The sequence below is a fragment of the Podarcis bocagei genome, assembly GCF_964188305.1.
Source record: "Podarcis bocagei genome assembly, chromosome: 13".
In the NCBI taxonomy this organism is placed as follows: Eukaryota; Metazoa; Chordata; class Lepidosauria; order Squamata; family Lacertidae; genus Podarcis; species Podarcis bocagei.
The window spans coordinates 56130937-56156042 of record NC_138138.1 but is presented as its reverse complement, the minus strand read 5'-3'; the positions used below and the strand labels follow the sequence as shown (position 1 = coordinate 56156042).

The following is a 25106-nucleotide window of genomic DNA, read 5'->3' as shown; positions in this document are numbered from 1 at the left end:
TAATAAAATTAATAAATAATAATAATTAATAAACAACAAGACAGAATGATCACAGTTGTGTGTGGGTTAAATCCTTGTTTCATCCTTTTTTTGTAAACTGCTTTAATAATAATTAATAATAAATTTTATTTATACCCTGCCCTCCCCAGCCAAGGCCGGGCTCCGGGCAGCTAACAACCAATAATAAAAACAAGTTAAATGAATACAACTTAAAAACAAGATTAAAATACAACATTAAAATGCAGCCTCTGAGGTGGTGTTTCGCTTTTTGTGTTTTCAACGATCGATTCATTTTACGAAATAAATAAAAAAGGGTACCATGTTTTTCCGTGTATAACATGCCCCCCATGTATAAGACACCCTCTATTTTTTGGGAACTCCAAATTGAGAAAATGGGGGGGAGGTTGTATCCGTGTATAAGACGACCCAACATTTTGAACATAATTTTAAAATAAAAAAACCTAGTCTTATACATGGAAAAGTATGGTAATTAATACTAGCTCAATGCCTTTGGGTCTCTGGAGCCCGGATTTGCTGGCTGTTGCGCAGGTTCTTATGCATAAGGTAAAGGCTAAAGGGACCCCTGACCATTAGGTCCAGTCGTGACCGACTCTGAGGTTGCGGCGCTCATCTCGCTTTATTGGCCGAGGGAGCCGGCGTACAGCTTCTGGGTCATGTGGCCAGCAGGACTAAGCCGCTTCTGGCGAACCAGAGCAGCTCATGGAAACGCTGTTTACCTTCCTGCCAGAGCGGTACCTATTTATCTACTTGCACTTTGACGTGCTTTCGAACTGCTAGGTTGGCAGGAGCAGGGACCGAGCAACGGGAGCTCACCCCATCACGGGGATTCGAACCGCCGACCTTCTGATGGGCAAGCCCTAGGCTCTGTGGTTTAACCCACAGCGCCACCCGCGTCCCTTCTTATGCATAACGACTGACTATTGACGTCTTTCTTTCTTTCTTTCTTTCTTTCTTTCTTTCTTTCTTTCTTTCTCCCTCTCTCTCTCTTTCTCTCTTTCTCTCTTTCTCTCTTTCTCTCTTTCTCTTTCTTTCTCTCTCTCTCTCTCTTTCAGGAGCTGATGGAGCTGATGGTGAGTGGTCCCTGCTTTTCGCCTCCTCCCGGCGCCACTGGAGTTTTCTCCACCTTTGGGGGGGCTTGGGGATGGGAAGCGCAGGTGCCCCGAGGCAGCCTCCCACCTGGCCCCTTTGCTCACCTCCTCGCCTCTTGCAGAAAGTCTACGAAATTGGCATCCTGGCGCAGTTCCCCTTCTCCTCCAGCCTGCAGCGCATGAGTGTCGTGACCCGAACGTTGGGGGAGAAGCGACTGGTGGCCTACATGAAGGGCGCTCCGGAGACGGTGGGCAGCCTCTGCCACAAGGAGACGGGTGGGCTGCTGCTTTCTTGAGAGTAATTGCTATGGTTAAGATCGTGGGTCGGCAACCTAAGGCCCGGGGGCCAGATCTGGCCCAATCGCCTTCTCAATCTGGCCTGCGGACGGTCCGGGAATCAGCGTGTTTTTACCTGAGTAGAATGTGTCCTTTTATTTAAAATGCACCTCTGGGTTATTTGTGGGGCATAGGAATTCGTTCATTTTTCTTTTCAAAATATAGTCGGGCCCCCCAGAAGGTCTGAGGGACAGTGGACCGGCCCCCTGCTGAAAAAGTTTGCTGACCCCTGATTAAGATTAATAGTTGTCCCTGTTTCTTACCTGCCCTGCGTCTTAGGGTCCCAGGGCTCGTTGAAGCTGCGTTGAGGATGCAGAGCCATAAACAGTTCAAAACAAACTGCAGTTGCTATAACAGGGTGATCCTAATAATAATAATATTTATACCCCACCCATCTTGCTGTGTTTCCCCAGCCACTCTGGGCGGCTTCCAACAAAAGATTAAAAATACATTAAAACATCAGTCAACTTCCCCAAACAAGGCCAGACGGAACAGCTCTGTCTTGCAGGCCCTGCAGAAAAGTATCAAGTCCCACAGAGCCCTAGCCTCTTGGGACAGAGCGTTCCACCAAGTCGGGGCCAGTACTGAAAAGGCCCTGGCCCTAGTTGAGACCAGTCTAACCACCTTGCAACCTGACACCTCTAAAATGTTGTCATTTGTGGACCTTAAAGTCCTCCATGGGACATACCAGGGGAGGCGGTCCCGTAGGTACAAGGGTCCTAGGCCGCATAGGGCTTTAATGGTCAAAACCAGCACCTTAAACCTGACCCTGTACTCCAGCGGGAGCCAGTGTAGCTGGTATAGCACCGGGTGAATGTGATCCCGTGGCAAGGACCCTGTAAGGAGCCTCGCCGCGGCATTCTGCACCCGCTGAAATATTTAAATGTTTCTGTGATGGTCCTTGAGTCTTCCTGCCACCCTCGCCGTCCTCTCCTGCCACACCAGGGGGATGCGACACCACCCCCCTTTGAGAACTATCGGCTTAAACAAAGAGGTCCCCAAGCTGTGTACAATTAAAAGAGCAGGTGAAAACACAGCTGCAAGCTACTAGCCACAGCGGCTGTTCTCTGTCCTCCACAGCCTGAAGCACCCAATGTTCCCGAATCCCAGTTCCCGAAAACCGCAGGAGGGGAGGCTTTCTCTTGGGCACGGATCCTGCTTGCAGGTTTCCCAGTTGAGGCCTCCGCCTGACCACTGCAGGACCAGGGTGCTGAACTGGGCAGGCCACTGACCCAAGCAATTTGTAAGGAGCCTCCAGGTTCAGTGGCAGTCTAACAGCGTTCCTGGGTTCTTAGGGTTACTTGGCCCCTCTGAGATGAGTCGCTGGCCTGATCCAGCCATAGGGCTCCTCTCCTACCCCCCACCTTTAACACCTGACGTTGCCGCCGTTCAGTTCCAGACACCTTCTCAGCCGTGCTGGAGTCCTACACGCGCCGAGGGCTGCGGGTCATCGCTCTGGCGAGCCGGCGGTTGGAGAGCAAGTTCACCTGGCACAAGATCCAGCACATCAGCAGGTCAGACTTTCTCCTCCGTTAGATGTTAACACCTGTTAAAGGTAAAGGGACCCCTGACCATTAGGTCCAGTCATGGCCGACTCTGGGGTTGTGGCGCTCATCTCACTTTATTGGCCAAGGGAGCCGGCGTACAGCTTCCGGGTCATGTGGCCAGCATGACTAAACCGCTTTTGGCGAAACAGAGCAGCGCACGGAAACGCCGTTTACCTTCCCGCCAGAGTGGTACCTATTTATCTACTTGCACTGGTGTGCTTTCGAACTGCTAGGTGGGCAGGAGCCGGGATTGAGCAACGGGAGCTCACCCCGTCGCGGGGATTTGAACCGCCGACCTTCCGATCGGCAAGTCCCAGGCTCTGTGGTTTAACCCACAGCGCCACCCGCGTCCCGTTAATGCCTGTTAAGTTGGCTGAAATGTTCAGATCTGGGAGAAACACTTGCTGGAAATGCAGGGAGGTTGAAGGCACATAGATCCACATGTGGCGGAACTGTAAAAAGATCAGACACTTTTGGGAAATGATTTATAACGAGCCGAAGAAAACGTTCAAATGTTCCTTCCCTTAAAAAAAAACCTGAAGCCTTCCTGCTAGGAATTACGGGAAATGAAATCCCCCCCCCCCCAAAAAAAAAATACAGGAGAGTCTTTGAATGTATGTTAAAGTCTCTGCCAGAATTCTAATCGCAGAAGGTTGGAAGGGAGAGGATAGCCCATCTAAATCAGACTGGCAAAATAAAATAAGTGAATACGCCAAACTGGCGAGGTTATCAGCAAGGTTAAGAGACACTACAGATGGGTTTTTTCTTCCCGGAGAGTGGGATATTTACAGAATTTATGTAAAAGAACACTGTCGAAAGATCAGTCCGTTGGCAGGTCTTGATTGAGCTTTGGTGTGCAAATAGGACTTTTATTTTTATTCAGTACTTTGTGTTTTTTATGTTGTAATTTTATGAACTGCCCTGAAATCTATGAGTGTAGGGCTATATACAAAGTTAATTAATAATAATAATATTTTGATCAAAAGATCAGTCCGTTGGCAGGTCTTGACTGAACTTCGGTGTGCAAATAGGATAACTGTACAAAGCGAAATTTATAGTAAGTCAAATAATACGGCGAAAGTAAAGCTCAGGCGCGCATTTAAGGAATTTAAATCAGGAATGCAAGGGGGAAATTGGGGGTCTTCACAAATGTAATCACAAATGGATGCGCAAAACTAGTTAAAGAATGAATCATGGTTTGTTTTTATTTCTCATTTTGCCTATAATATCTATTGTACATTTCTGTTATAAAGTTTTCAATAAATAAAGCACTTAGAAGGCTGTCTCCTCCGTCCTCCTCCTCCTCCCTGCCCCTCATTTCCCCTGCCATGCACTGGCCACGATCCCCTTTTTCCCTCTCTCTCTCTCTCTCTGACGCGCCCCTCTCCCTTGCAGAGACGCCATCGAGTGCAACATGGACTTCCTGGGTCTGGTGGTGCTCCAGAACAAGCTGAAGCCCGAGACGGTCCCGATCCTGGCCGAGCTACAGAGGGCGCGCGTCCGCCTCGTCATGGTGACAGGTGCGCTGGGTGGGGCCTGGAGGCGGGGCAGCGGGTGCTCAGCGGAGGTTCGGGATCAAGAGTTCTGCTTCCCTTTCATGGGCTACCTGGCCAGGCTGATGAGCTCACATGCACACATACACACAAGAATGACTCTTTCTGATACCGTTTCAATATATTAGCCTTAACATACATTACAGTGGTACCTCGGGTTAAGTACCTAATTCGTTCCGGAGGTCCGTACTTAACCTGAAACTGTTCTTAACCTGAAGCACCACTTTAGCTAATGGGGCCTCCTGCTGCCGCTGCACGATTTCTATTCTCATCCTGAAGCAAAGTTCTTAACCTGAAGCACTATTTCTGGGTTAGCGGAGTCTGTAACCTGAAGCGTATGTAACCTGAGGTACCACTGTATTGTTATTTATAATAAATAATAATAATAAATAATAAATTTTTATTTATACCCTGCCCTTCCCGGTTCAGAAAACCGGGCTCAGGGCAGCTAACAACAAATTTAAAACAACAAAAAACCAGCATAAAATACAGTATAAAATGTGAATAACAATAAATTCAGAATCCAAAAATCAATTAAGGGGGGGAAATCCATCCAATAAGCATTAGAGGATCCCCAGGGCTAGCTGGCTGAATTGGTCCTCTTTGGGCCAGCGTGGAGACCAGGGGAGAATTAGCTGTGGGGTCTCAGAGTGGGTGATCTTCATAAAAAGGGAAGGAAGGGGAATGAAAGATCAGGCTAAGTTCAAATTGAAAGCCAGGCGGAATAGCTCTGTCTTACAGGCCTGGCGGAAGGAGGTTAAATCCTGCAGGGCCCTGGTCTCCTGGGACAGAGCATTCCACCAGGTTGGAGCCACCACTGAGAAGGCTCTGCAAAACGCCCTGAGATCTTCAGGCGAAGGGCAGCGTGCAAATTTACTGAGCAAACAAACACACGGCCCGTGCCCAAAAATGGGAGGAAGAAACAGTTCCGACTAAAGAAGATCGGCGATTAAAATGAACAGAATACGCAGCAATGGCAAAACTTACAGGAAGAATAAGAAATCAAGAAGAGAGACTTTTAAAAATAGAATTGGGGGGCAATTATCAATTATTTGAGGACATATTGTCAATGAATTAAAAAGTTCAGCAGGATTGATATAAACACATGCAGTAAGAGATAATTAAGGGGAAATATACAAAGTCGTATCTTGTTTTGCGATGGGGATTCGTTCCGGAGCCCTGGCCACTAGCCGAAAAGGACGCAGTGCAAGGTGCCGCGTCTGCGCACGTGCGCGGAGTGGTTTGAACTTCTGCGCATGCGCTATTTAGCACTTTTGCACATGTGCGTGCCACAAACTTGGAAGTAACCTGTTCTGGTACTTCTGGGTTTGCCACAGACGTTAGCTGAAGCAGACGCTAGATGAGGCAGACGTTCGTGGAGGTATTACAGTGGTACCTCGGGTTACAGACGCTTCAGCTTACAGATGCTTCAGGTTACAGACTCCGCTAACCCAGAAATAGTGCTTCAGGTTGAGAACTTTGCTTCAGGATGAGAACAGAAATCGTGCGGCAGCAGTGGGAGGCCCCATTAGCTAAAGTGGTGCTTCAGGTTAAGAACAGTTTCAGGTTAAGAACGGACCTCCGGAATGAATTAAGTACTTAACCCGAGGTACCACTGTACTGTAAATATATTTGAATGGGATGTGCAGTGATAAAAAAGATATGAAATACCCGCAAAAAGGAAGTCGAGAAGGTAAATTAGATTTGTAAAGGCTCTGGTTGCTTGCTTTTTGGCTAAAATGTTGAATTATTATTTTTTTAAGTAAACCGAATCCGAATTACATCATCCATTAGGACCCTAGAGCAAGACCAGGGGCAGTGGAATTAGGGGCCAGGACACCTAAGGTGCTTAGCTCCCCACCAACAGTATACCTGAAGGAGCGTCTCCATCCCCATCGTTCTGCCCAGACACTGAGGTCCAGTGCTGAGGGCCTTCTGGCAGTTCCCTCCCTGCAAGAAGCCAAGTTACAGGGAACCAGACAGAAGGCCTTCTTGGTAGTGGCGCCCTCCCTGTGGAACACCCTCCCACCAGATGTCAAAGAGAAGAACAACTACCAGACTTTTAGAAGACATCTGAAGGCAGCCCTGTTTAGGGACGCTTTTAACGTTTGATAGGTTATTGTATTTTGGTGTTCTGTTGGGTGCCGTCCAGAGTGGCTGGGGAAACCCAGCCAGATGGGCGGGGTATAAATAATAAATTATTATTATTATTATTATTATTATTATTATTATTATTATTATTATTATTAATTTGCTGCATTGCTGTGACGGTCTTTCTCTTCTCCCTGCCCCTCCTTCTCCTCCTTCTCTTTCTCCTCCTCCTCCTCCTCTTCCTCCTCCTCCTCTTCCTCCCCTCCCTGGCCAGGAGATAACCTGCTGACGGCCATCTCGGTGGGGCGCGAATGTGGCATGATCCCCGCCAAGGGCAAAGTGATTCTGACCAAGGCCCTCCCTCCCAGAGACGGGCAGCCGGCCACCATCCACTGGCAGTACGCGGACGAGCTCCCTGCGCTGGAAATATCAGACAAGGCGAGCAAGGAGGTGAGGCTCCTTCAAGATGCCTGCAGCAGCGACACCCCCTTTTGTGGCTTGTTTTTTTTGGGGGGGGCAGGCATTAAGAACCCAAGGGGGATCCTGCAGGATCAGGCCAACGGCTCATCTAGCGCAGCATCCGAACGGTTGCAAGCAGGGTTCCTGGAACCGTAGAGTTGGAACGGGGCACCCAAGGGCCATCCAGTCTGACCCTGAGCACAAGAGGCAACTCACCCACCCATCCCTTCAGCAGCCCTGTTTAGGGAAGCTTATTATTATTATTATTATTATTATTATTATTATTATTATTATTATTACTACTACTACTACTTCACCTGTTTCCAGCAGCTGGGATTCAGAAGCGCTTGCTGCCTCCGGTCTCCCCAGGGGGTGCAAGTCTCGGGTGCCAGGTCAGGCGTGGGGAGTCCTGCCCTCCCTTCGCTAACTTCCAAGACAAAGAAGGAACGAGCAGTTTATAGTCCTTTTTATTCCGTCATCTGGTTGCAAGCAAAAATCCACATCCCTCTGCAAGGAGAGGAGTTGGTTACTCCAAATCATGGGTAGGCAAAGTAAGGCCCGGGGGCCGGATCCGGCCCAATCGCCTTCTCAATCCGGCCCGCGGACGGTCCGGGAATCAGCGTGTTTTTACATGAGTAGAAGGTGCCCTTTTATTTAAAATGCATCTCTGGGTTATTTGTGGGGCATAGGAATTCGTTCTTTTCCCCCCTCCAAAATATAGTCCGGCCCCCCAGAAGGTCTGAGGGACAGTGGACCAGCCCCCTGCTGAAAAAATTTGCTGACCCCTGATTAAGATTAATAGTCGTCCCTGTTTCTTATCTGCCCTGTGTCTTACGGTCCCAGGGCCGGTTGCAGCCGCGTTGAGGATGCAGAGCCGTAAACAGTTCAAAACACGCTGCAGTCGCTATAACAGGGTGGTTCATAATAATAATAATAATAATAATAATAATAATTATACCCCACCCATCTGGACTGGCCCCCTGCTGAAAAAGATTACTCCCCACAGGAAGTTCCTTCTCCTCTTTGCATTCTTTGTTCTCTAATACCGATGGACCTCCTTGTCTTTGGAGAGGGAGGGTTTTCCACACTGTATAATAATAATAATAATAATAATAATAATAATAATAATACTTTATTATTTATACCCCGCCCATCTGGCTGGGTTTCCCCAGCCACTCTGGGCGGCTCCCAGCGAAATATTAAAACACAGTAGTCCATCAAACATTAAAAGCTTCCCTAAACAGGGCTGCCTTCAGATGTCTTCTAATGACGTCTCTGCTAATTGTTCCCCCTTCCTCCCGGTTCTCTCCCGTTATCTCATAGCTAGCTAACTCCTGCCTAAGCTGCTCTGTGTCTCTCCCTGCTTCTGAAAGCACTGGAGACAAGGGGCAGGGTGCGAATCTTCCCCTTCCAGCTCCTCTTCAAAGATGAGCCGGTCTGTCTGAGAATCCATTCCCCAGTCCTGTGATTCAGACCTTTCTCTGCATCAGAGGTGTGACAAATACCTGCCTCTCTGGAGAACAAGTCTGTTCCCTTGCGGCCAAGATGCGGAGACTGGGAAGCGAGAGAGAGGGGTGGAGGAGGCCTTGGGGGACATGGTAGCAGGGCCCCACTCCTGCCTGCCGTCTGGGAGAATGAAGGCCTTGAGGAAGGAGAGCAACACTCTTGATGGTGTAATAAACAAACATCTGCCCTTATTCCCTTATGGGGGACACAAGGGCCCTTATAAAGTCCTTTGTAGGTTCTCCATCGGTCAGAGAAAGTAACAGAGGCCAACCAGAGAATATTGATAAGCAAAGCAGCTAGTAAGCCTGATCTTTATTGATCTGTTGCAACAGGGTCCTCACTCAACACACGCAGGAAAGAGGAGGAACCCCAAACAAAGGTGTGCCCGCCCTTATATAGACATTTTAAATTGCCCACCCTGGCGTCCAAGACCACCCCCAGAAACATCATACATACATCACAGAAAAGGCGGTCTACAGCAGAAATCTGAATGCGTTGTTCACCTCTTGTCTGGCAGGTTACCTCTTAATGCTTACTTGATTGGATACCCTGGGGAGCCTGGCCAGTCTTTTGTAATGATAAATACTTAGTTCCTGAGCCAGGTCACAGGCTCCCCTGTTCCTAAACAGACATACCCTTAAGACAGGCTTTGTGAATGAAAAGACAACGGGGAGGCTTTTCCATTTTCGTTGACCTTTCAGAGAAAACATTTGGTCAGTTTGGGAGTCAATGTTTTCCTGTGCTGCTTCAGACATGTGGTTTATATATTTATGTACGTGTTTGCTTGGTACATTTATGAACATTTGTCATATTTATAAGACCTTAAATTTTTTTATTTCAATGGCTACTAGCCACAAAAGCTGGGCCAGAGGTCAGTAAACTAAGGCTTCAGGATCTGTCCTTCCAGTGAGCACTCAGGGCTGATTTCCTTCAGAACGTAGAGGTTTGATCTTCTTGCAGTCCATGGGACTCTCAAGAGTCTCCTCCAGCACCAGAATTCAAAAGCATCCATTCTTCGGCGATCAGCCTTCTTTATGGTCCAGCTCTCACTTCCAGACATCACTACTAGCTGGTCACTATGAGAACTCAAGTCATTATGGAATACCGATGGGTGCGCATGCAAGCATCGCAGGGCGAATTGCCCGCCTCCCCATGGACCGAAACAGGTGAGTGGAGCTATGTCCCCTTCCTGTTTTCCTCCAGGAGATCAAGTTGATGCTGGACAAGGAGGACCAGCCCCCTGCGGCCCCCCCAGACACCAGCTACCACTTTGCCGTCGGCGGGAAGTCCTTCTCAGTCATCCTCGACCACTTCCCGGATCTCTTGCCCAAGGTACGTCCTTTGGAGAGAATGGCAGAGTGGGGGGAACGGCGGCAGGTTCAGACCCTGCTAGGGGCATCTCTGGGGAGGTCTGGGGAGGTGGAGAGGTGTCACCTGCATCCGAACCCTTGGAGAGCCACTGCTGTCTGTGCAGAGAATGGCGTGCAGGGTGGACCGTGGGCCACAGAGTCAGGATTTGAACACAGGTCCTTGTTTTCACAACAACCCTGCAAGGTAAGTCACAGCCTAGGACCCTCATACCTACGGGACCGCCTCTCCCGGTCTGCCCCACGGAGGACCTTAAGGTCCATAAATAGCAATACCCTAGAGGTCCCGGACCCTAAGGAAGTCAGATTAGCCTCAACCAGGGCCAGGGCCTTTTCAGCACTGGCCCCGGCCTGGTGGAACGCTCTGCCTCATGAGACCAGGGCCCTGCCGGATCTGATTTCTTTCCGCAGGGCTTGTAAGACAGAGTTGCTCCGCCTGGCCTTTGGCTTGGAATCAACTTGATCCCCTTCCCCTCTTTCCTTTTTCCTTTCTCCTTCTGTGATGGAACTCCTATTTGGGGACTTCTCTGGCTTTTTTCTGGCCCACATAGGACCAGTCTGGATAGTTGGCCTTGGTGAAGACTTGACGTTTTCATCCCCAAAAAAGTTTTTGATTTGAGCTTCCATTGAAATGAGGCTGCATTTTAATGTTTTAGTGCTGTATTTTGATCTTGTTTTTAAGTTGTATTTCAATCAGTTGGTTTTATATCAGTCGTTAGCCACCCTGAGCCCGGTCTTCGCTGGGGAGGGCGGGGTATAAATGAAATTTATTATTATTATTATTAAAAGCGGCAGCAACAGGGTCCCCAAGGCCGCACCCAGCGAGCTTCACAGGCACAGAATGGGGATTTGAACCCATGTCTCTCAGGTCCGTAGTTCCACATCTGCCTTTGCTGTCTTGGTTCGCCCTGGGTTTTCACGCTTTCCGGAGGGAGGGGGGTTAGAACTGCTGCCCCAAGTGGGGCTGGGATGCCTCTGGTTTTTGTTCGACACCAGCCTCCTTCTCCCTCCATTGCAGCTGCTCCTCTGTGGCACCATCTATGCCCGGATGGCCCCCGAACAGAAGACCCAGCTGGTGGAAGCCTTGCAGAAGATGGAGTGAGTACCGGTCCCTGCCATTGCGGCTCACCGAGTCCCAGCCCCGGCTCCGGGAGGTTGGGGGTCTGGCCCCACAGAGCCTTGCAAAGCCTGGCAGAGGCCCAGGCCAGGTAGATAATGTGCCCCCCCCTTTTTTACCCTGGGGATAACTGAAGTCTTACAAATAAGTAAGTATATAAATAATTTTCACAAAAGGTATGCTGACAATAATTTTTATTTCAAGGCTTGAACCGTTACCTGCATATAAAGACAAAATGGAAAATATAGATAGACAATAGTGCTTTTTAAAAAGACATAGGGAAAAGGATTATTTTAAGTATTTACACTTAAAAATGCTCTCCTAGCTTTCTTTTCTGCGAATTCTTGAATTACGCAGGAAAAGTCAAGCAACTTCTCCTTATGGTGGTTTATGTTTATCATTGCTAAACCGTTTAGGCGTTCTTGAGCCGTTGTCGATCGAAAGAAAGACTTAATTCGTTTTAATATATCGAAACTCCTCTACAGGCCGCTGTAGCTGGTAAGGATAAGAAAATGCCTAATGCAATTAGAAGTTTTGGAAAAACGTTTTCCAAATTCAATTTTAGTATTTGACGGGCAATTTCTTTCGGTGACGGAGAATTAAGTTTGAAATTCGTCTCGAAAGAAGGAGCACTTCACTTCGCCCCAATGCATCCCCTGCAATTGTGAATATGTTGACTGAGGCCCCCTTTGGAATCGGAGGGCCAGGCCAAGGGGCCCATATGCCCCCCCCCTCCGTTCTGGGCCTGTGGCCCCGTCTCCCTTCCAGCCCCGGATAACCTGCCTTATTCTGCCTTCCAGCTACTACGTGGGGATGTGTGGGGACGGCGCCAACGACTGTGGGGTAAGTCGCTGAGGCCGCTTTTGCCTGCGTTCCGTTTCGGTGGTGGCAGATTCGCACCCAGGGCCGAGCTGCGGGTATTGCTGCTTGGGTGTAAGGCCTGTAACAATTCTCCTCCCCTCTCCACCTCAGGCGCTGAAGCGGGCCCACGCCGGGATCTCCCTCTCGGAGCTGGAGGCCTCCGTGGCCTCCCCCTTTACCTCCAAGACGCCCAACATCTCCTGCGTCCCGGATCTCGTCCGGTAGGTGGCAGCTGGCTGGATCTCCAGGAAATCCGGAGGACTTGCAAATCGGTTTCCTTGCGGCGGTGTTGGGGTGGGTGGCTGGAATGCATGCTGGGATTTGTAGTGCGCTCGCCTCGCCATGTTTGGTGACAGCCATGCGCCTCTCCTCATTGAGATTGAGGTTGGATCCTGACAAGAATGGGGCAACTGTGCCTGCCCCGACTGGGAAACAGGGCTGCAAGAGCAGAGAATTGGCGGCTAACAGATTGAGGTTGAATCCTGATGAGACAGAAGTACTTCTTTGGGGGGACAGGAGGCGGGTGGGTGTGGGGGACTCCCTGGTCCTGAATGGGGTAACTGTGCCCCTGAAGGACCAGGTGCGCAGCCTGGGAATCGTTCTGGACTCACCGCTGTCCATGGAGGTGCAGGTCAGTTCTGTGTCCAGGTCAGCTGTCTGCCAGCTCCATCTGGTACGCAGGATGAGACCCCACCTGCCCGCAAACTGTCTGGCCAGAGTGGTGCATGCTCTGGTTAGCTTCCGCTTGGACTACTGCCATGCGCTCTACGTGGGGCTACCTTTGAAGGTGACCCGGAAACTGCAACTAATCCAGAATGTGACAGCTAGACTGGGGACTGGGAGACCACAGTCCTGAGAGATCTGCATTGGCTCCCAGTACGTTTCCAAGCACAATTCAAAGTGTTGCCTCTGACCTTGAAAGCCCTAAACGGCCTCAAAGGCCCAGTAGACCTGAAGGAGCGTCTCCACCCCCATCATTCTGCCCGGACACTGGGGTCCAGCTCCGAGGGCCTTCTGGCGGTTCCCTCACTGCGAGAAGCCAAGTTACAGGGAACCAGGCAGAGGGCCTTCTCGGTGGTGGCGCCCGTCCTGTGGAATGCCCTCCCATCAGATGTCAAGGAAATAAACATTTATCTGACTTTTAGAATACATCTGAAGGCAGCCCTGTTTAGGGAAGTTTTTAATGTTTGATGTTTTATTGTGTTTTTAATGTTCTGTTGGGAGCTGCCCAGAGTGGCTGGGGAGGCCTGGGCAGATGGGCAGGGTATAAATAATAAATTATTATTATTATTACTCATCCCCAGTGAAGGCCGCGCTGCTCTGGTCACCTCCTTCTGTGTCTTCAAGTTCATGGCTCTCTACAGCATCATCCAGTATCTCAGCGTCCTGCTCCTCTACTCGGTGAGTAAAGGGCGCGAGGCGACCACAGCTGTCAGATCAGGCCCAAGGTGTCTTACCTAGCCCATCCTCCTGTACAGAACAGCAACAACGCTCCTGTTTCCTGCCTTCCAGTATTCCGGGCTAGACTGCTCTTAGGCATGGAGGTTCTGCTGTCGCCCCAGACTTCCGTATACAGAGCCCTGCTGGACCAGCCCATCCAGTCCAGTACAGTGGTGCCTCGCAAGACGAAAATAATCCGTTCCGCGAGTCTCTTCGTCTAGCGGTTTTTTCGTCTTGCGAAGCAACCCTATTAGCGGATTAGCGCTATTAGCGGTTTAGCGGCTATTAAAGGCTTAGCGGCTAAAAGGCTATTAGCGGCTTAGCAGCTTAGAAAAAGGGGGGGAAGCGGAAAAAAATCGGAACACTCGCAAGATGTTTTCGTCTTGCGAAGCAAGCCCATAGGGAAAATCGTCTTGCGAAGCAGCTCAAAAATGGAAAACCCTTTCGTCTAGCGGGTTTTCCATCTTGCGAGGCATTCGTCTTGCGGGGCACCACTGTACCTTGTTCTCACAGTGGCCAGAATAAGTTTATTTAATAGATGTATTTAATAGAACCGAAGGGTTCCTGTGGGTCATCTCGCCCAACCCCTACAATGCAAGAATCTTGAACCCACAACCCTGAGATGCACGGTCTCGTACTCAACGGGCTGAGCTTATTTCGGGGGACCTGCAAGGGGGAAATTCCCAGGGGCAGGTATTTGTAGGATTGCGTAAGAGCTGAAGGCTGCATCCAACCTCTCCCTTCTTTTCCAGATCCAGGGCAACCTGGGAGATGTGCAGTATCTCTTCATCGACGTGGCCATCATCATGTCATTGGCCTTCACCAGTAAGTGGTCCAGGGGAGCAGGGGCCTCCTAGCACCCTCAACAAACTACGTCTCCCAGGATCCTTTGCGGCAGGGGAGCCACGACTGCTTAAAGGGGCATGGCATTAAAGGTCCAGTGCGAAGGTGGCCAGGGACCCCGTTGCGTGGGTGGCTTGCAATTAAATCAGCTACGTAGTAACATATTAACTGGGAGCGGCCGCCGAGACCACATAACACCAGTCTTGAAAGACCTACACTGGCTCCCAGTATGTTTCCGAGCACAATTCAAAGTGTTGGGGCTGACCTTGTAAGCCCTAAATGGCCTCAAAGGCCCAGGATACCTGAAGGAGCGTCTCCACCCCCATCGTTCTGCCCGGACACTGAGGTCCCGCGCAGAGGGCCTTCTGGCACTTCCCTCCTTGCGAGAAGCCAGGTTACAGGGAACCAGGCAGAGGGCCTTCTTGGTGGCGGCACCCGCCTTGTGGAACGCCCTCCTTTCAGATGTCAAAGAGAAAAACAACTACCAGACTTTTAGAAGACATCTAAAGGCAGCCCTGTTCAGGGAAGCTTTTAATGTTTAATAGGTTATTGTATTTTAATGTTCAGTTGGAAGCCTCCCAGAGTGGCTGGGGAAGCCCAGCCAGATGGGCGGGGTATAAATAATAAATAATAAATTATTATTATTATTATTATTATTATTATTATTATTATTATTATTGTTGTTGTTGTTGTTGTGTGTATAAAATTTGGTGGCATCAGCGTTGCCCTGGTAAAGGTCTGGGGTGGGGTGCACTTGGAGGGAAGACTGTGTGTGCCCCCCTCCCTCCCCAGGGACCAACATTGTAAAATCATAGCTGTCAACGTTTTCCTGTTTTTAAGGGAAATTCCCTTATTCCGAATAGGATTCCTCGCAAGAAAAGGGAAAAGTTGACAGCTATGGTAGAATGGTGGCTGGCCTGCTCCATGCAGAATTGGGGGGACGGGACCTGAGTCTGGGCTGGGCGCCTGGCGGGGAAGGGGCTGTGAGACCCTCCGCCCCACCTTCCCACCCCTCTTCTCCCTCTTCAGTGAGCCTGAACCGAGCATGGAGGGAGCTGGTACCCCAACGGCCGCCCACCAGCCTGGTATCTCCCCAGCTCCTGCTCTCCGTCTTCACCCAGATCCTGCTGTCCCTGGGCTTTCAGGTTGGAGCCTTCCTCCTTGTCCAGGGACAACCTTGGTACCACAGCCAGGAGAACGGGTGAGTGGCCGGGGCGCGGTGTTCGGGGCAAGGGAGGGTGCAATACCTTGAGGACCGCCTCTGCAACCGTGCTCTGAGGCTCCTCCTCGTCCGCCTCTTCCAGAGGGCGGCCTTTTCTGCAGTGGCCCCCCTGTTTGTGGGACGCTCTCCCCAGGGAGGCTTGCCTGGTACCTTCGTCACACACCTTTTAAGTGCCGTACGAAAACTTCAAAGACATCCTTTAACTGTGTTGTTAGGTATATCTCCCAGTTTGTTTTGGGCCCCACTCATCAAGCAGGCCACACGTTGGATCTGATCTTTGGGGCTGGCATAGATGTGATCATGCTCCCCGCTGTGAAAGTGCCATGGTCTGATCACTACGCTTTAAAAGCCAAGATTGACTTCCCGCTCCTCCCCGGCTCGGGTGGCGAACCTATTTGGGCTCGGCCGCGAAAACTGATGGATCCTGATAGATTCCGACAAGCCTTGCGGAACCCTGCTCCTCCTGGCGACTCATTAGATGACCTTGTTGAGGACTGGAATAACCGGCTCTTGACAGCCATTGATGAGATCGCGCCTAAGCGCCCTCTGCGACCCCGTCGAAACCGGGCCCCTTGGTTTACTGAGGAGCTCCGGAAAATGAAGCGGGATCTCAGACGGCTAGAGCGAGTATGGCGACGGACTCGTGACGGAGCCTCAAGAACATCTTATAGGACGCTTATGAAAGCCTATGAGATGGCTATGAAAGCTGCTAAGAAATCTTACTTTGCAGCTTCCATTGCATCCGCTAGCTCTCGCCCGGCACAACTTTTTAGAATAATTAGGTCAATAACGTCCTTAGGAGGACAACCAAATTTAAGCACAAATTCGACCCACAGCTGTGAGGCATTCGCGAGCTTTTTTGCGGAGAAAGTCCTGTTGCTCCGCCGTGACCTCCCTGCCAATTTAGACACAGTGACTGAACTGGAGGCCCCTCGACTGACTTCAGGTCCAGTGTTGGACCATTTCGATCGGATACTCCCTACTGATGTGGATAGATACCTCCAAGTTGGTAGGCCCACCACCTGCCTCCTTGATCCGTGCCCGTCTTGGCTGATTAGGGAGTGTCCAGATGTTGCGCGGACCCCCCTGGTTTAAATTATCAATTTGTCCCTTGACACGGCGACATTCCCAGGGGAACTGAAGGAAGCAGTGGTGCGTCCACTCTTAAAGAAAACTTCATTAGATCCCTTAGACCTATCCAATTACCGCCCAGTTTCAAATCTTCCATACCTGGGTAAGGTAATTGAGAGAGCGGTTGCTGAACAGCTTGGTAGGTTTCTGGAGGAAACATCGGCATTAGATCCATTTCAGTCCGGTTTCCGTCCTGGTTTTGGGACGGAGACGGCTCTGGTTGCCCTAACAGATGATATTCGTAGACAACTGGATCGAGGCGGGTCAGGACTGCTGATCCTTTTAGATTTGTCAGCAGCCTTTGACATGGTCGATCATGATCTTCTGGACCATCGCCTTGCAGACGTGGGGATACAGGGCATAGCCCGTAACTGGTTGTGCTCTTTTATCTCTGGTCGGGGACAGAGGGTGGCACTAGGGAGGGATATGTCGTCACGCCACTCCTTGGTGTGTGGAGTGCCGCAGGGCGCAATTCTCTCCCCAATGCTTTTTAACATCTTTATGCGCCCTCTTGCCCAGATTATCCGGAGCTTTGGGCTGGGCTGTCATCAATATGCTGATGACACTCAGCTCTATCTACTGATGGATGGCCACACCAACTCGGCCCCTTACACACTGACCAGATGCTTGGAAGCTGTGGCTGGATGGTTTCGTGGGAGCCGATTGAAACTAAATCCTTCGAAGACAGAGGTCCTATGGCTGGGTCGGGATAGCATGGGGATGAGGGACCAACTCCCTTCTCTTGCGGGGGCCCAATTAGTGCCATTGCCTTCCGTTAAGAGTTTGGGTGTAATCCTTGACGCCTCCCTTTCCATGGAGGCGCAAGTCACAGCAACAGCCAAGGCGACATTTTTCCACCTTCGCCGCATCAAGCAGTTGGTCCCTTACCTTTCCCGCCCCGACCTGGCCACAGTGATCCATGCAACAGTCATCTCCAGGCTTGACTACTGTAACTCGCTCTACGCGGGGCTGCCCTTGAAGCTGTCCCAGAAACTCCAGCGGGTACAGAATGCTGCAGCGAGGCTCCTCACAGGGTCTCTGCCATGGGAGCATATTCATCCAGTGCTTTTCAAGCTGCACTGGCTCCCGGTGGAGTACAGGGTCAGATTTAAGGTGCTGCTTTTGACCTTTAAAGCCCTTCACGGCCTAGGACCCTCGTACCTACGGGACCGCCTCGCCTGGTATGCCCCACGGAGAGCCTCAAGGTCCATAAATAACAACACCCTAGTGGTCCCAGGCCCTAAGGAAGTTAGATTGGCTTCAACCAGAGCCAGGGCCTTTTCAGCACTGGCCCCAACTTGGTGGAACGCTCTGTCTCATGAGACCAGGGCCCTGCAGGATCTGATCTCTTTCCGCAGGGCCTGTAAGACAGAGTTGTTCCGCCTGGCCTTTGGATTGGAGCCAATTTGATTCCCTCCGCCCCCTTTTTCTTTTTTCTTTTCCTTCTCCTACAATGAGGCTCCATTTTAATATTTTAATGTTCTATTATTTTAATGTTGTATTTTATTTTTGTTTTTAAGTTGTAATCACTCATCTTGTTTTTATTATTGCTTGTAAGCCGCTCTGAGCCCGGCCTTGGCTGGGGAGGGCGGGGTATAAATAAAAATTTATTATTATTATTATTATTATTATTATTATTATTATTATTATTATATTGGTTTATTTTGTTTCGTTGTTATGATGCGTGTTGTGTTTTTATATATACCGGTAATTTTTATTAAATTTTCTGTTTTACAATTTAAAAGACTCGTTTCAAGTCCTTAAGATATTCGTCTCTTCTTCTCTTTCCATGGTTCGTTTTCCATATTGTAAACCCCTGCGGGGAAAGCTGGTTTGCTGCATCTGGAATGCGTTACGTGTATATTTATATAGCATATAGATGCCTTTCCCCCAAAAAAATTTTTTATTGATTTTCCAAAGATTTTTTTAAACAAACAAACATAAATCTCAACCGTATTTAAACCAAACTTAATAGCATTGTTAAATGACTTCCTCGTATCCCCCTGGTTGAATTTCAGTGTATATTATTTTAACGGTTTTCCAAAACCACTATTCTTATAAAATTAACTTAATCACTCAACATCATTATATTTTCCTTTACAATTCAGTATTAAACATATTAATTCATCCATTACCTAGTTATGTCCTGAGCCTATCTGTTATGTGCAAGCTTCTCCAATTAATTTAACTTAACATATTTAACTAAATAGTCTTTAAATTTTGTCCATTCTTCCTGATAGTCCTCCTCCTTCTGGTCACAGACTCTTCCGGTCAGGTCAGCTAGCTCCGAAAAGTCCATCATCTTCACCTGCCAATCTTCCACTGTTGGAACTTCTTGTGTTTTCCAATTCTTAGCTAACAAAATTCGAGCAGCGGTTGTGGCATACAAAAATAATTTAACATCTTTCTTGGACAGTTATATATGCCTTTCTCTTTGTCCGCTGCCTTGAGCTTTTGGGAAAGGTGGGGTGTCAGCGAACGAGCTTGATGGGGGTCTCCTCCTTCTCCCTCCCCCAGGACCTGCAGCCTTCTTCGCAACGGCACAGCCCCTGCGAACGTCACCGCAGGGTCGGCGCCGGAAGGCAGCGGCGAGGACGACGAGGACTCCGTGCGCGGCTTCGAAAACACCACCCTCTTCTACGTCTCCTGCTTCCAGTACGTGGCCGTGGCGCTGGCATTTGCCAAGGGGCGCCCCTTCCGCCAGCCCACCCGCACCAACGGTGAGTCCGGCAGCGCCGCGTCGGGCTCTCAGGGCCCGTTTTCGCGCATGCGGTTCGGGGTGGGGAACCCCAAATTCAAGCAAGGGATCAGGATCTTAAGCGATTGCTCGACTCCGCGTGACTTTGGGGTTTCAGGGAACGTGGTTCTATGCCTGCCCGCCGCTGCTCGCTCTTTTAAAAACAATACTTTTGCATGATAGTTACCGTATTTTTCGCTCCATAGGGTGCACTGGACCATAGGGCGCACCTAGTTTTTATAGGGGGAAATCAAGGGGGGAAATCTTATTTCCCCCCAGCCCCAAAGAGCAGCGTACAGGCTGCGCGCAACCTCTCCCTGCCGGAGGGGTTGCGCACGGCTATGGCACAAGCCAAGACAGCGAGCGGAGAAGAGGAGACCCTTCTGTCCCTCCTCTGGCTTCTAGGTAGGCGCGTGGCTGAAGGGGCGCTGCGCAGTTCTCCCTCTGCGCATTGCCTCTCCTGCAAAGCAGAGGCGCTGCACAGAGAGGGAGAACCGCACAGCGCCCCTTCAAGCGAAGCTGGAGAAGGAACAGAAGGAGACCCTTTTGTCCCTCCTCCGGCTTCTAGGCAGGCGCGTGGCTGAAGCCTTTGGAGCGCAGTGGGACCTCGCGCTGCGCTCCAAAGGCTTCGGGTTCCTTTGGCTGAAGCCAGGAGAGTCCTGCTTTCCCGGCTTCAGCTAAAGGAACCCGAAGCCTTCGGAGCGCAGCGCAAGGAGCCTGCATTTGCTCCATAGGATGCACACACATTTCCCCTTAATTTTTGGAGGGGGAAAAGTGTGTCCTATAGAGCGAAAAATACGGTATGTCTTTGGACAGCAATTTTAAATAACTATTATTTCAAAACAACAAGGATTGTGATATTCATTGTTTAGTGCACTTCTGTGATTCTTTCTTAACTGCTTAGAGGTGGGTTTTTTCCGCCTTTTTACGATCAGTGTATAAACTTTATGAAGCAAAGTGAGTTTATAAATCCTGCTGGCTGACGCTTTGCGCCTGTTTTTCAGCGCTGTTTGTCGTCTCCCTCGCAGCCACCTCCGGCTTTCTGCTCTTCCTCCTCCTTTGGCCCATCCCTGCCTTGGATGAATTCTTTGAGGTAAGGGGCCTGCAACTGCCCCCCACTCACCCCAGGACGCTGTGAGCTGGAGGGGCCCCCTCTCGATTCTGCAACTGAGCAAGTCTCTGCTGTCTCGTACTCCCCGGTGCAGATTTTGGGAAACTCCCAAGTCCAGCAGCCTTATCTAGGGCGACGCTAAGGTCCTGAGAGCCTGGTTGGGGCAGCTGATTCGGAGTGGGGGACTGGTCGAAGGGGAGAGGGTGTAATATTTAATCCATTAATTAAATGATTAATGCTTTAACCTTGTGTTTTTATGCTGTGAACCGCCCCAAGATCTTCAGGTGAAGGGCAGTTTGCAGATATTATTATTATTATTATTATTATTATTATTATTATTATTATTATTATTATTTATTAAATACCCTACAAATCTAACTGGGTTTCCCCAGCCACTCTGGACGGCTCCCAACAGAATATTAAAAACGCAATCAAACATTAAAGACTTCCCTAAACAGGGCTAAGGGACGCGGGTGGTGCTGTGATCTAAACCACTGAGCCTAGGGCTTGCCGATCACAAGGTTGGCAGTTCGAATCCCTGCGACGGGGTGAGCTCCCGTTGCTTGGTCCCTGCTCCTGCCAACCTAGCAGTTCGAAAGCACACCAGTGCAAGTAGATAAATAGGTACCGCTCTGGCAGGAAGGTAAACGGCGTTTCCGTGCGCTGCTCTGGTGCGCCAGAAGCGGCTTCGTCATAACCCAGAAACTGTACGCCAGCTCCCTCGGCCAGTAAAGCAAGATGAGTGCCGCAACCCTAGAGTCGTCCACGACTGGACTTAACAGTCAGGGGTCCCTTTACCTTTACCTTTACTTTTAAACACGGCTGCCTCCAGATGTCTTCTAAAAGTCAGGCAGTTCTGTAACTCCTTGACATCTGATGGGAGGGTGCCACCACCGAGAAGGCCCTCTGCCTGGTTCCCTGCAACCTTGCTTCTCACAGGGAGGGAACCGCCAGAAGGCCCTCGGAGCTGGACCTCTGTGTCCGGGCCGAACAATGGGGGTGGAGACGCTCCTTCAGGTATCATTTATACAGCTATAAATTGGCTGAACGTGAGCCAGGGATAACAGCTTTTCAAAGCTTGGCTCTTAGCATCCCTCTAAGAAACCCCCTGACCACTGAAGGGTCCTCCAACTCATTTTGGGAACCTCTGCCATAGAAGGAAAGCAAGACTCACTGCCCCCTCTTTTTTCCAGCTGGCTTGCATCCCCTTTGAGTGGAGACTCATCCTGCTGGCCTTGACGCTGAGCAACCTGGCGCTGTCCCTCTCCCTGGAGGTGAGTCGGGGAGAAGGGAAGGATCCTGCTCCCCTCTTGGGGGTGTTTGCCGAGGGGGCAGGAGAGTGGGTGTGCTCTTTTCCTCTCCCCAATTTGGGTTTCCAAGTCTCCGTCCCGTAACAGACCAAGCCTGTCGTTCTCTCTGTTCGCTTCCCTCCTTAACTTGTACGGCAAGAGTTTGCTTCTGTACTGGATTGTTCGTTACGCAGGTGAGGGGCCGCCTCTTAAATAAAACGATTAATCCATGAAGGACCTTCCCAACGTTTATTACAGCTATGGCAATAGGGCAGCCCTTAGGTAGCAGTTCAGACACAGCAACCGAGGAATCCTGAAACACCAAACTCCATACATCAGGTTACAGGCCAAGGGATATCAAGATACCGTATTTTTCACTCCATAAGACACACTTCTTTTTTCTTCCTAAAAAGTAAGGGGAAATGTCGGTGCGTCTTACGGAGCGAATGTGTGGTCCCTGGAGCCGAATTGCCCAGGGGCAAAAAGCAGATCATGCTCTCTCTTTTTTGAAAGAGGGAAGTAGGTGTTGAAACAAAGCCGCTGATCATTTGCCGATGGGGAGAGAGATAAGGGACGGTAGAGATAAAGGAGGCTGCCTGGGAGGGGGGAGTTAATGACAGCGAACTTGCAAGGAGAGGAGACAGGAAGACTAAAGCAATGAGGAGAGAAATTAGAAGAAAAGGAGGAGCAAAAAACTCTCCAGCTAAGGAAAAGACACTAAGGCAAACAAGAGGGAAGGGGGTGTTGAAAGAAAACAGCTGATCAGTAAGTGATCAGGAAGGAGATAAGGGACGCTAGAGATAAAGGAGGCTGCCTGGGAGGGGGGAGGTAAAAGCCCATGGATCCTCAGGATTTTTGTATTGGGTCAACCCAAATTCACCATCAGATCACATAGCAAGTCCATGGCTGCAGCCTGCACCAAAAAAACCACACACCCACTGTTTTGTGGGGCCGCAATGGCGCAAAAGCGTGGTTACAAAGCACGGATCCACATGGATCCTCAGGATTTTTGCTTTGGGCTACCCCAAACTCACCGTCAAATCACACATCTGTGGCCACAGCATGAACCACAAAAATCATACATCCACCGTTTCGTTCAGAATATTTTTTTCCTTGTTTTCCTCCTCTAAAAACTAGGTGCGTCTTATGGTCAGGTGCATCTTGTGGAGCGGAAAATACGGTACATTGGTATCAACTTCCCTGGGGTATATCAAAAGGCGTGAGAGTCACAAAATGCAGGGAACATTCGTGGAGGCATTCAAGCCAAAGGTTCAACGCAATGAATATTGGGATGTTTTTAAAACAAAATAAAAACCCTCACCCTGGGTCTCTTTAATTCTTGTATCGCCTAGAACTTTGTCTGTGACTGCGACACCCTGTGGCAACGGGTTTGCTACACGAGGAGGAAGTACGAGTATCCGAATCGGGCCCCCTACCCGCAGGTACGGGCAGACCGACGGTTTGTGGGTTTGTTACTTTACTTCCCTCCTTTTCCCGCAGCGAGCTCAAAGTGGTGCACGTGGTTCTCCCCACAACGACCCTGTGAAGGAGGCAAGGCTGAGAGTGAGGGGCTGGCAGCCAAGCTCATCACCCATCGGGTTTGCCTCAGGCCCTAGTCCGACACTCTAACCACTAAACCACGCTGCTTCTCTTGTGAGGAAGAGGGCAGGGCGTGGGGAGCAGCCAGTGGGAGGGCGTGTCCGAACCCCATAGATTATGTGGGTTGGTACTCCAAAGCTGCCGGGATACTTGACTGATGTGCGGGGAGAACAATGGTCCGTACTGCCTGCCCTGTGGAACGCCCTCCCACCAGATGTCAAGGAAATAAACAACTCTGACGTTTAGAAGACATCTGAAGGCAGCCCTATTCAGGGAAGTTTTTAATGCCTGATGTTTTGATGCTTGGGTAGGCAAACTAAGGCCCGGGGGCAGGATCCGACCCAATCGCCTTCTCAATCCGGCCTGTGGACGGTCCTGGAATCAGCGTGTTTTTACATGAATAGAATGTGCTCTTTTATTTAAAATGCATCTCTGGGTTATTTGTGGGGCCTGCCTGGTGTTTTTACATGAGTAGAATGTGTGCTTTTATTTAAAATGCATCTCTGGGTTATTTGTGGGGCATAGGAATTCATTCATTCCCCCCCCCCCAAAAAAAAATAGTCTGGCCCCCCACAAGCTCTGAGGGACAGTGGAAAAGTTTGCTGACCCCTGTTTTAATGTATTTTTAATATTTTGTTGGAAGCCGCCCAGAGTGGCTGGGGTATAAATAATTCATCATCATCATCATCTCCTCCCCACATCTTTGGATCCCCAAGGTTCTCACAGAAGGATTCACAACTAAAGACTCCCTGACAGGTGGCCTTCGAGCGTCTCTTACCCTTCCAAAAAACAAAGGAGAGTCCACCACCTTCTGAGGTCATAGAATCACAGAACTGCAGGGTTGGAAGGGAACCCCAGAGATCATCCAGCCCAACCCCCTGCCACGCAGCAACCACATTTAAGCGGGAGGGTGCCAGGTGCTGTGTCGCACAAGTCCTGAGAGGGGGGAAAGTCTTTGTAGAAAATGTTGCTTGGAGGAGGGCTGACCGGGTGCATGGGAAACGCAGTTCTCGACTCTCAAGAGTGCCACCTGATGGGGAAAACAGTTCTCTCTCTTTTTTAAAAAATTTAAAGTAAATTTTATTAGTATTTTCCACACAACAACAACAACACAAAAAATAACAATACACAAAACACAAAAACCAGCATACAAAAAACCCAAACAAATCCATATCTTACAAGTTAATAATATAAACTCTAAAAACAAAACAAGACATTGACTTCTACCAATCCCACAGCACCTCCTTTACCTCTCATTGTGTCTTCCTGTTTTCATGTCTTCCTGATCATCTCTATCCTAGCATCTCAATATGAATCCCTCTTTCTTATCCTTTCACTTCACACGTTTATTCTAGACTTGGCCAGATTTATGTCCTCGAACCTTGGCTTTTAAGGTATTCCTTTAGGCAATCCCTTTTTCACTTCCCTTTTGGGTTTTTGCCTTATTATATCTGTCAATTTGGTTAATTCTAAATATTCTGAAAGCTTACATAGCCATTCTCCCTTAGTGGGTAATGATGATGATGATGATGATGATGATGATAATTTATTATTTGTACCCCGCCCATCTGGCTGGGTCTCCCCAGCCACTCTGGGTGGCTTCCACAGAGACCAAAAATACACTAAAATGTCACACATTAAAAACTTCCCTAAACAGGGCTGCCTTAAGATGTCTTCTGAATGTCAGATAGTTGTTTATCTCTTTGACATCTGCTGGGAGGGCGTTCCACAGGGTGGGCACCACTACCGAGAAGGCCCTCTGCCTGGTTCCCTGTAACTTGGCTTCTC

The 25106-nt window shown here is 49.6% G+C and overlaps 1 protein-coding gene across 2 annotated transcripts in view; it reads left to right on the top strand.

Annotated features, from left to right (window-relative positions):
• The window catches only part of LOC308572000 (polyamine-transporting ATPase 13A3-like), a 61507-nt gene that overhangs the window by 32799 nt on the left and 3602 nt on the right, over positions 1 to 25106 (top strand). For both annotated transcript variants that reach the window (XM_081167723.1, XM_081167724.1), the window contains exons 17-32: positions 1074 to 1091; positions 1232 to 1385; positions 2839 to 2959; positions 4388 to 4512; positions 6911 to 7086; positions 9805 to 9933; positions 10987 to 11066; positions 11886 to 11928; positions 12058 to 12167; positions 13251 to 13347; positions 14139 to 14211; positions 15259 to 15430; positions 19100 to 19302; positions 20324 to 20412; positions 21624 to 21704; positions 23072 to 23161. In XM_081167723.1, the coding sequence (XP_081023849.1) occupies positions 1074 to 1091; positions 1232 to 1385; positions 2839 to 2959; positions 4388 to 4512; positions 6911 to 7086; positions 9805 to 9933; positions 10987 to 11066; positions 11886 to 11928; positions 12058 to 12167; positions 13251 to 13347; positions 14139 to 14211; positions 15259 to 15430; positions 19100 to 19302; positions 20324 to 20412; positions 21624 to 21704; positions 23072 to 23161 (1761 nt within the window). The remainder of the gene's footprint in view (positions 1 to 1073; positions 1092 to 1231; positions 1386 to 2838; positions 2960 to 4387; positions 4513 to 6910; positions 7087 to 9804; positions 9934 to 10986; positions 11067 to 11885; positions 11929 to 12057; positions 12168 to 13250; positions 13348 to 14138; positions 14212 to 15258; positions 15431 to 19099; positions 19303 to 20323; positions 20413 to 21623; positions 21705 to 23071; positions 23162 to 25106) is intronic.